An 11,452-nucleotide genomic window follows, 5' to 3' on the forward strand; every position below is an offset into this window, starting at 1 on the left:
TGGTATAATGAAAAACTGGAGCAACCACATCAACAGTTATGTATGCACATGTGTTTCAAAAATCAGCAACAATTCAGAGATGCTCTGTTGAGCTTGCACATTACACAGGCCAGAAATTTCAGGTATCATAGAAACTCAGACAAAAGGATAATTGTTTGCTGCAAACAAGAGCATTGTCAGTTCTTCATAGTTGCAGCAGTTATCAAAGGGGAGAAGACATTTGCAATAAAAAAATGAGGCTGCAGCACACTTGCCCTAGCACTACAGAGACATCAAGGGTTAGTGCAAAGTGGCTTGCACAGACATATGAGTCCCTGTCCAGGTCTGATCCAAACACAAGTATTTTGACTCTGATTGACAACTGCAATGAGAAGTATGGTATTGATGTGCCCAAGCACATGGCCTATAGGGCCAAAAACCTTGCTGTAGAGGCTGTTTTAGGAGAGCACAAGAAACAGTATCCCAGGCTGAGGGACTATGCTCAAACAATCATGAATACAAACCCTGGGAGTAGAGTTATAGTTACAACTGTAACCCCAAAACCTACTACAAAAATACCACATCTAGGACCAAGGTTTCATGCTATGTTCTTCTGCATCAATGGAGCAAGGGAGGGCTTTCTCAGTGCATGCAGACCATTCATAGGTTAGTGACCTGTTTTATATGATGTATATGCTTTATTTTAGTGCTTTATTTAGTAGGTTAGTAGTGTTATATAGTGAGTAAAATAGCTCCTTGCTTTTATATGACATATATAGAATTGTGTATAAATTTTTGTAGATGACATATATAGAATAGTTAGTTACTGAATTTGGTCTTACAAATGCAATATAGGTGTTGATGGCTGCTTTATTAAGCTCACCACTGGAGCTCAAATACTTGTTGCCACTGGCAGAGATGGCAACAACAATATTTTCCCACTGGCATTTGGTATTGTTGGACAAGAGGATACAGCAAATTGGTGTTGGTTTCTGCACCAACTGAAGATATGTCTAGGAGGAGAAGTTGGACAATTTGGTCCTTATACTATCATGTCTGATAGACAGAAGGTATGAATGCATCCTCTTGTTTATCTTAATGCAAATTTGGTCTTTATACTATGATGTCAGTAGCTTAGTATGATATGCTATGTCAACAGGGCCTACTAATTGCAATTTCTCAAGTATTTCCCAACTGCCACCAAAGATTTTGCCTTAGACACTTGTATGCAAACTTCCAGAATGCTGGGTTTAGGGGAGAAGATCTTAAGAAATGCATGGATAATGCTAGTTATGCTTATAACCAATACAAGTTTGACATTGCAATGAATGATCTAAAAAATGAGAGTGAGGAAGCTTGGAAGTGGCTGAGTGGAATACCTGCAAGATTCTGGGCTAGGCATGCTTTTGACACAAACTGTAAGACAGACTTGGTTGTTAACAACCTATCTGAGGTGTTCAACAAGTACATCCTTGATTTTAGGAAAAAACCTATTAGGACTATGATTGATGGTATTAAGAATAAGCAGATGGTGAGGTGGCATAGGAATAGAGAGAGTGGAAAGGCAGCTCTGTGGGAGATCACACCCCATTATGCTGAGAAGTTAGAGGTGGAAAAGGAAAGGGCCAGATTCTGTAAACCCATTCAAGCTGGTGTTAATCTATGGCAAGTAACCAGTGGGCAGCAAACACATGCTGTCAACTTGGCACTTCATACATGTGGTTGCAGAAAGTGGGACCTGAGTGGGACACCATGCAACCATGCAATATCAGCAATTAACAAGGCAAAAAGGTTTCCAGAGGACTATGTCTGTAAATTCTTCAAAAAACTATTTTACCTAGCAGCTTATGAACCAATGATATATCCTGTTCCTGGTGAACATGATTGGACAAAGACAACAGGACCAGACATAGAGCCACCTAAATTTCATGTGAAGAAGGGAAGAAAGAGAGACAAGAGGATAAAGGGCAGATTTGAGGTTCCAAAGCCAAAGGAGAGTTCAAGAATGGCCACTATAACATGCAGCAACTGTGGGCTGCAAGGCCATAGATACACCAGCTGTAGCAAACAATTGAAACCAGAGTTGACTTTGAGAAAAAATAAGCATGTGGTAAGCACCTTGTTAACTAGTACTATGTTTTGTATTTATTGTATGTTTCCTTCTCTTCATGTTTCCTTCATTTTTGCAAGGCATCTAGAAGACCAAGGAATGTTGATGAAGCAAGGCCAGAGGCTGCACCAGCAAGGGCAGAGGCTGCACCAGCAAGGCCACAGGCTGCACCAGCAAGAGGAGAGGCTGCACCAGCAAGAGCACAGGCTGCACCAAGAGCTGGTGCAAGGCATGGTGCTGCAAGGCATTCAAGGCCTTTCTCTGCACCAAGAGCTGCTGCTGGGGCTTCCACTTCTGGTGCTTCCACTTCTGTTGGCCCTACAACTCATACTGGATGGATGTCCTATTTAACTGCAAGTGGAAATACCTGAGTGTCATGTGTCATGTTTCTAAACTATGGCAGTTATGCCCAAGAGATGAGGGGGCAAGTTATGTATGTTTGAAACCAGTTATCATTTTGGGTTGACATGCTATCTGGTGGAGTACTCTTTCTACTATGTATGAGTCATGTTTCTAAACTATGTCAGTGCTGCCCCAAGAGATGAGGGGCAAGTTAAGTCTGTTTCAAAACAATTATTATTTTGGTTTGACATGCTATCTGTTAGAGTACTCTTTCTGTTATTAGTCATGAATCTAAACTATGTCAATTATGCCCCAAGAGATGAGTGGGTTATGTGTGTACTCTTTCTGTTATTTTGGTCTTTAGGGGTTGTCGACGTCGACGGAACCCAACATAGTCAAAGTTTTAGTCTTTAGGGGTTGTCGACGTCGACGGAACCCAACATAGCCAAAGTTTTAGTCTTTAGGGGTTGTCGACGTCGACGGAACCCAACATAGCCAAAGGTTTAGTCTTTAGGGGTTGTCGACGTCGACGGAACCCAACATAGCCAAAGGTTTAGTCTTTAGGGGTTGTCGACGTCGACGGAACCCAACATAACCAAAGTTTTAGTCTTTAGGGGTTGTCGACGTCGACGGAACCCAACATAACCAACGTTTTAGTCTTTAGGGGTTGTGGACGTCGACGGAACCCAACATAGCCAAAGTTTTAGTCTTTAGGGGTTGTCGACGTCGACGGAACCCAACATAGCCAAAGTTTTAGTCTTTAGGGGTTGTCGACGTCGACGGAACCCAACATAGCCAAAGGTTTAGTCTTTAGGGGTTGTCGACGTCGACGGAACCCAACATAGCCAAAGGTTTAGTCTTTAGGGGTTGTCGACGGAACCCAACATAACCAAAGTTTTAGTCTTTAGGGTTGTCGACGTCGACGGAACCCAACATAACCAACGTTTTAGTCTTTAGGGGTTGTCGACGTCGACGGAACCCAACATAGCCAAAGTTTTAGTCTTTAGGGGTTGTCGACGTCGACGGAACCCAACATAGCCAAAGTTTTAGTCTTTAGGGGTTGTCGACGTCGACGAAACCCAACATCTATCTAACTACATCCATCTATGAAGCATATATGCAAGCAAGATAATTCCAACTAAAAGATCCATACATAACATAGCCATAATAGATTCTTACAGCAACATACTGGAGTACAACATAGTTCATAACTTAAAGCAACATACTTAATAGATTCTTACAGAACCATAATTCAAACTAACAGATCCATATAGACATACAGAATAGATCCATTGATAATACTTCCCAAAAGGTTAGCTTAGCAGCCTCTTCATCTTGTTCATTCATCCAAGATGGCCTGGATCCCCTTCATCTTCTGCTTGTTCTTCTCCTCTGCCTTCAACAGATTAGCAATCTGAAGCTTGAGCTGAGCCTATCTTTAGTGAGCTTGTCATGGCCCTTTTTCAGATCACCCATGTGATCCTTCAACTGGAGATTCTCTTGGATGAGCTTATCATGTCCCTTTTTCATATCACCAATGTGATCCTTCAACTGGAGATTCTCTTGGGTAAGCTTTTCCTGAGACTGGGTGAGTTCAGCATCCTGCTTCAACTTGAGATTTTCTTGGGTTAGCTTCTCCACAGACTTAGTTAGTTCAGCAACCTGGAACTGCAAGTTCCTCATGTCTGCACTAAGCACTTCTCTTTCAAATGGTTAAACTTCAGGTTCCTGATGACAGTGCCTTGGGCTTTTGTCAGGTTCATAAGGACTTCATACTTCCCTTGCAGCTTGAAGATCTCTGCCTCTTTCTTCTCCATCTCTGTCTTCATATCTGAGACAATTGAGTTGGTCACCTCAGCATTCCTCTCCTCTGCACTCTTAGACTGCAAATATCTGAAATCCAGCACCCTATCCTCTTGGGCATTCAAAAGTTCATGAACATCTTCAACTAATTTGTCATAGTTGGCCTCCAGTTTATTTTTTTTCTTCTGTCAAATGATGAATAGTGAGTGAACTCTCCAGGTTATCCTTCCTCCTATCACTCTTGCTGTCTTGATACATTTCCCATAGCTTCAACAGTGCATTTTGCATTGTAGGAGGCCACTCTGGGTCAACCCATTGAACAGAACCACAGTTCTGACCTTCCTGCAATATATCCAGCACCTATGTTTGTTAAAATATGATCTTAAATAAAGAACTAAAGAACAACAGAGCTAACTAACTGTATTTCAATAATATACTACAATAATCAATGACCTAAAGAACAACACAACATGTGCACTGCAATAATCAATGACCTACAATAATCAACTATAAAGCACTCATAAAGCACTAAACTAACAGGATCAAATCTTAAACAATGCTGTGCACTGGAAACTAAGCTCCTGGCCACATAAAAAATTAACAGATGCCTACTCCAACGATCAGCATCAGTGCATAAGTACTACTAATTGGATAAAGAATGGCAATCACAAGAACAGAATCTTACTTGGGGGGCTACTACTAACTGTGGGGCTACTACTAACTCATTTTAATACAAAGACATAGAAAGTGTAGAATCTTACTTTAAGAGGACAGGCTAAAAACCTCATGCCCGTCTCAAATCCCTCAAAGGCTACACGCCTCTCACATGGCAGCCCATGCTGCTCGCAGGGAACAATGGTTCCAGTCTCAATGCCCATGTAGTCTTGGTCTTCAATGCTGGCAGGGATCTGCGGGAGCAAAATGAACCAAAACCCCCCCAAATAAAAGTCAAATCCCCAAAGCAGGAACCCTAACCCTAACCCTAGCTACACCACTCACCCGGTACAACATGCTGTCGTCATCGGAGGAGTTCATGTACTGCAGGCTGGGGTAGTCGTCGTTGCTCTCATCCTCGTGAACCATGGCGCGGTGGCAGCGGGGGAATGCGCGGCGGTCGGCGGCGAATCGGCGGGCGAGAGCTCGAGCGGGGCGAGGGCTAGGGTTCGTGGGGAGTGAGTGAGTTGGGTTCGAGGGAGTTGGGTTCGACCAGGTAGACCGGCCGAGCCGGTTCGGCGGCTTGTGAACTGACTGGTGGGGCCGGGTTGTCAGATACAGCGTCAATACAGAGTTATACACAGTTTAGCCCGTATTGCAACGACCAGCCTCAAACGTGGTACTGACTTGTAAAAAATCTGAATAGTGGTACTGATACGTTACAACTGCCCCAAGTGTGCTACTTCCCTGCAATTAACTCCCGACCACTCCATCGCTTGGCGCAGCAACCGGCGGCCGGAAAAGCCAAATCCGGCGGCCCGCGATGAAGTGCCGCAGATCCGCAAATCCAGCGGCCCGCCGACGCAGGGGGAGGGAGGGGAGGCCTTGATACGTCTCCAACGTATCTATAATTTATGGAGTATTCATGCTATTATATTATCCATCTTAGATGTTTTATATGCATTTATATGATATTTTATATGATTTTTGGGACTAACCTATTAACCTAGAGCCCAGTGCCAGTTTCTGTTTTTTCCTTGTTTTTTAGTATCGCAGAAAAGGAATACCAAACAGTGTCCAATTGACGTGCCAATTTTTTGATGATTTTTATGGACCAAAAGAAGCCCCCGGAGTAAAAGAGTTGGGCCAGAAGAGTTCCGGGCTGTCCACGAGGGTGGGGGGCGTGCCCACCCCCCTGGGCGTGGGCCCCTATCTCGTGGACGACTCGGAGACCCCCCCTAACGTGAAACCGACGCCAAAAATTCCTATAAATACAGAAACCCCCAGAAAATAATCTAGATCGGAAGTTTCGCCGCCGCAAGCCTCTATAGCCACGAGAAATCAATCTAGGCCCTCTCTGGCACCCTGCCGGAGGGGCCATCATCACCGGAGGCCATGAAGGAAGATCCCGGAGGGTCCATCATCACCATGAAGGCCAAGGACCAGAGGGAGAACCTCTCCCCATCTAGGGGGAGGCCATGGAGGAGGAATCACAAGGGGAAGAACCTCTCCTCCTCTCTCTCGGTGGTGCCGGAGTGCCATCGGGAGGGGAATCATCGCCGCGGTGATCGTCTTCATCAACATCACCATCCTCATCTATTTTACGCGGTCCATTCTCCCGCACCCCGTTGTAATCCCTACTTGAACATGGTGCTTTATGCCACATATTATGATCCAATGATGTGTTGCCATCCTATGATGTTTTGAGTAGATATCCTTTGTCTTTGGGTTGATTGATGATATAGATTGGTATGAGTTGTATGTTTTATTTTGGTGCTATCCTATTGTGCCCTCCGTGTCGCGCAAGCGTGAGGGATTCCCGCTGTAGGGTGTTTCAATATGTTATTGATTCGCTTATAGTGGGTTGCTTGAGTGACAAAAGCATAAACCCAAGTAAGGGGATTGTTGCGTATGGGATAAAGGGGACTTGATGCTTTAATTCTATGGTTGGGTTTTACCTTAATGATCTTTAGTAGTTGCAGATGCTTGCTAGAGTTCCACTCATAAGTGCATATGATCCAAAAAGAGAAAGTATGTTAGCTTATGCCTCTCCCTCATATGAAATTGCAATGACGACCACCGGTCTTGTTAACAATTGCCTAGGACAATTCCGCACACCGATCCATCATCATTCCACACTCGCTATTTATAATATTTAGTAATATATTCCAACTTTATGATAACATCACCTACTTTTATATTTTAGCTCTCCGATATCATGCAAAGTTATCCTCTTCATACCCACAACGTAGTTTTATTTCTCGTTTCTAGTTGGAAGCAAACGTTCGGTGTACGTAGAGTCGTATCAGTGGCACATAGGACTTGAGAGAATATTGATCTTACCTTTAGCTCCTTGTGGATTCGACACTCCATACTTATCACTTCCACCTTTGGGAATTTCTACGATGATTCCCTGCACTTGGGGATTATCAAGCTCTTTTCTGGCGCCGTTGCCGGGGAGCAATAGCGTGGGGTTGATATTCTCGTGTGTGCTTGTTTTCTTTCTTCACTAAGTAGATTTTGTTTTTCCTTTTTGTTTCTGTGTAGTTGTGGGTGAAACATAAAAAATATATTTAAGAATGAAAATACAAAAAAAATTACTTGCCCCTCATGCCTAAAAAGTTTTCAATAAGAGAAGTGATTGGAAGGTTATGCATTGGAGAAGTGAGGGTCGACCTTGAACACTTGTGTTCATGCTCATGGAAACAATGTAAAAAAATTCATGGAAGCTTCTCTGAAAATAATTATCCCCTTGTATATATCCATTGTATTATAAAAATAATGTGCCAAGCTTTGGTTTTAGGATGATTAGATTGCTTGTTTACTTTGTGCAGTACAAAAACAGAAACTTTGGCGGTAGCGCGTGAATTTACATCTTTTACTAGAAATTCAAATGGGTCTGAAACTTTTTGCACATTACTTTTGTACAAATTGTTTAAATTTTCATAAATTCTTTAGAATTTTTTGGAGTTACAGAAGTTTACTAAACTCCAGATTACTACAGACTGTCCTGTTTTTGACAGATTCTGTTTTCTGTGTGTTGATCGCTTATTTTGATGAATCTATGGGTAGTATCGGGGGGTATGAACCATGGTGAAGTTGGAATACAGTAGATAAAGTGCTAATATGAAATTGGAATGAGTTTACAACAGTACCTAAAGGTAGTGATTTGCTTTAGTATACTAACGGATCTCACAAAGTTTTCGTTAAGTTTTTGTGGATGAAGTGTTCGAAGAACGAGGAGTTACCGATGTGAGAAGAATAAAGAGAGGCAAGAGTTCAAGCTTGGGGATGCCCAAGGCACCCTAAGTAAATATTCCAAGGATACTCAAGCATCTAAGCTTGGGATGCCCCGGTTGGCATCCCATCTTTCTTCTTCAACAATTATCGGTATACCTCGTTTTTTGTTTTGTTCACATGATTTGTGTCCTTTGTGTTTTTCTTTTTCTTTAAGAACCATGCTAGTATGAGATGTCCCTTCATCAATTTGTAGAATGATCCATGAACTTCACTTATATCTTTTGGGGTATGAATAATACTATCATCTAAAGCGGGTTTGGAAGAGTGTCAACTTTAGGAATTAGTGATCCCACTATTCCGAATGAGAAGAATTTTGCTTATGTGGAGAGTAGAAAAATTTCTATGCTTGTAGATCATGAAAAGAATGCTTTATGTGATGGTTATATTGTTAAATTCATTCATGATGCTACTGAAAGTTATTATGAGGGAGGAATATATGCTTGTAGGAGTTGCAATAATATCAAGTTTCCTCTCTATGTGCTTAAAGTTTTGAAGTTATACTTGTTTTGCCTTCCTATGCTAGTTGATTCTTGTTCCTATAAATTGAAGGAAATATGCCCTAGAGGCAATAATAAAGTTATTATTTATTTCCTTATATCATGATAAATGTTTATTATTCATGCTAGAATTATATTAACCGGAAACACGATACATGTGTGAATACATAGACAAACAGAGTGTCACTAGTATGCCTCTACTTGACTAGCTCATTGATCAAAGATGGTTATGTTTCCTAGCCATAGACAAAGAGTTGTCATTTGATTAATGGGATCACATCATTAGGAGAATGATGTGATTGACTTGACCCATTCCGTTAGCTTTGCACTTGATCGTTTAGTATGTTGCTATTGCTTTCTTCATGACTTATACATGTTCCTATGATTATGAGATTATGCAACTCCCGTTTAACGGAGGAACACTTTGTGTGCTACCAAACGTCACAACGTAACTGGTGATTATAAAGGTGCTCTACAGGTGTCTCCGAAGGTACTTGTTGGGTTGGCGTATTTCGAGATTAGGATTTGTCACTCCGATTGTCGGAGAGGTATCTCTGGGCCCACTCGGTAATTCACATCACTATAAGCCTTGCAAGCATTGCAACTAATGAGTTAGTTGCGGGATGATGTATTACAGAACGAGTAAAGAGACTTGCCGGTAACGAGATTGAACTAGGTATTGAGATACCTACGATCGAATCTCGGGCAAGTAACATACCGATGACAAAGGGAACAACGTATGTTGTTATGAGGTCTGACCGATAAAGATCTTCGTAGAATATGTAGGAGCCAATATGGGCATCCAGGTCCGCTATTGGTTATTGACAAGAGAGGTGTCTCGGTCATGTCTACATAGTTCTCGAACCCGTAGGGTCCGCACGCTTAACGTTCGTTGACGATATAGTACTATGAGTTATGTATGTTGGTGACCGAATGTTGTTCGGAGTTTTGGATGAGATCACGGATATGATGAGGAACTCCGGAATGGTCCGGAAGTAAAGATTGATATGTGGATAGTAGTGTTTGATCTCCGGAAAGGTTCCGGAATCCATCGGAAGGGGTTCCGGATGTTTCCCGAAATGTTTGGGCACGAGAACACTTTATCTGGGCCAAAGGGGAAAGCCCACGAGGTTTTTGGAAAGCGCAAAAGGAAGTTTTGCGGAGTCCAGGGGCCAGACGCTAGGGTCCAGACGCCGGGAACCCTGGCGTCTAGCCCTGGAGTCCGAGAAGGACTCTTGCCTTTCGGGTGAAACCGACTTTGTGGAAGCTTTTACTCCAAGTTTCGACCCCAAGGCTCAACATATAAATAGAGGGGTAGGGCTAACACCCAAGACACATCAAGAAACACCAAGCCGTGTGCCGGCAACCCCATCTCCTCTAGTTTATCCTCCGTCATAGTTTTCGTAGTGCTTAGGCGAAGCCCTGCGAAGATTGTTCTTCACCAACACCGTCACCACGCCATCGTGCTGCCGGAACTCATCTACTACTTCGCCCCTCTTGCTGGATCGAGAAGGCGAGGACGTCACCGAGCCGAACGTGTGCAAAACTCGGAGGTGCTGTGCTTTCGGTACTTGGATCGGTCGGATCGTGAAGACGTACGACTACATCAACCGCGTTGATATAACGCTTCCGCTTACGGTCTACGAGGGTACGTAGACAACACTCTCCCCTCTCGTTGCTATGCATCACCATGATCTTGCGTGTGCGTAAGAAATTTTTGAAATTACTACATTCCCCAACAGTGGCATCCGAGCCAGGTTTTATGCGTAGATGTCATATGCACGAGTAGAACACAAGTGAGTTCTGGGCAATATAAGTCATACTGCTTACCAGCATGTCATACTTTGGTTCGGCGGTATTGTTGGATGAAGCGGCCTGGACCGACATTACGCGTACGCTTACGCGAGACTGGTTCTACTGACGTGCTTTGCACACAGGTGGCTGGCGGGTGTCAGTTTCTCCAACTTTAGTTGAACTGAGTGTGGCTACGCCTGGTCCTTGCGAAGGTTAAAACATCACCAACTTGACAAACTATCGTTGTGGTTTTGATGCGTAGGTAAGAACGGTTCTTGCTCAGCCCGTAGCAGCCACGTAAAACTTGCAACAACAAAGTAGAGGACGTCTAACTTGTTTTTGCAGGCCATGTTGTGATGTGATATGGTCAAGGCATGATGCTATATTTTATTGTATGAGATGATCATGTTTTGTAACCGAGTTATCGGCAACTGGCAGGAGCCATATGGTTGTCGCTTTATTGTATGCAATGCAATCGCCCTGTGATTGCTTTACTTTATCACTAAGCGGTAGCGGTAGTCGTAGAAGCAATAGTTGGCGAGACGACAACGATGCTACGATGGAGATCAAGGTGTCGCGCCGGTGACGATGGTGATCATGACGGTGCTTCGGAGATGGATATCACAAGCACAAGATGATGATGGCCATATCATATCACTTATATTGATTGCATGTGATGTTTATCTTTTATGCATCTTATCTTGCTTTGATTGACGGTAGCATTATAAGATGATCTCTCACTAAATTTCAAGATAAAAGTGTTCTCCCTGAGTATGCACCATTGCCAAAGTTCGTCGTGCCCAGACACCACGTGATGATCGAGTGTGATAAGCTCTACGTCCATCTACAACGGGTGCAAGCCAGTTTTGCACACGCAGAATACTCAGGTTAAACTTGACGAGCCTAGCATATGCAGATATGGCCTCGGAACACTGAGACCGAAAGGTCGAGCGTGAATCATATAGTAGATATG

At 43.2% G+C, this 11,452-nt stretch overlaps 1 protein-coding gene across 1 annotated transcript; it reads right to left on the bottom strand.

Annotated features, from left to right (window-relative positions):
* Positions 1–4,110: 4,110 nt before the first annotated feature.
* Positions 4,111–5,317, bottom strand: LOC109749077 (uncharacterized). Its single transcript, XM_073505834.1, has 4 exons — positions 5,234–5,317; positions 4,996–5,142; positions 4,447–4,576; positions 4,111–4,346 (listed from the first exon to the last, which is right to left on the bottom strand). The coding sequence occupies exons 1-4, from the start codon at positions 5,315–5,317 to the stop codon at positions 4,111–4,113; spliced, it is 597 nt and encodes a 198-aa protein (XP_073361935.1).
* Between the last annotated feature and the right edge of the window lie 6,135 nt (positions 5,318–11,452).

Source organism: Aegilops tauschii, chromosome 1 (assembly GCF_002575655.3).
Source record: "Aegilops tauschii subsp. strangulata cultivar AL8/78 chromosome 1, Aet v6.0, whole genome shotgun sequence".
Lineage (NCBI taxonomy): Eukaryota > Viridiplantae > Streptophyta > Magnoliopsida > Poales > Poaceae > Aegilops > Aegilops tauschii.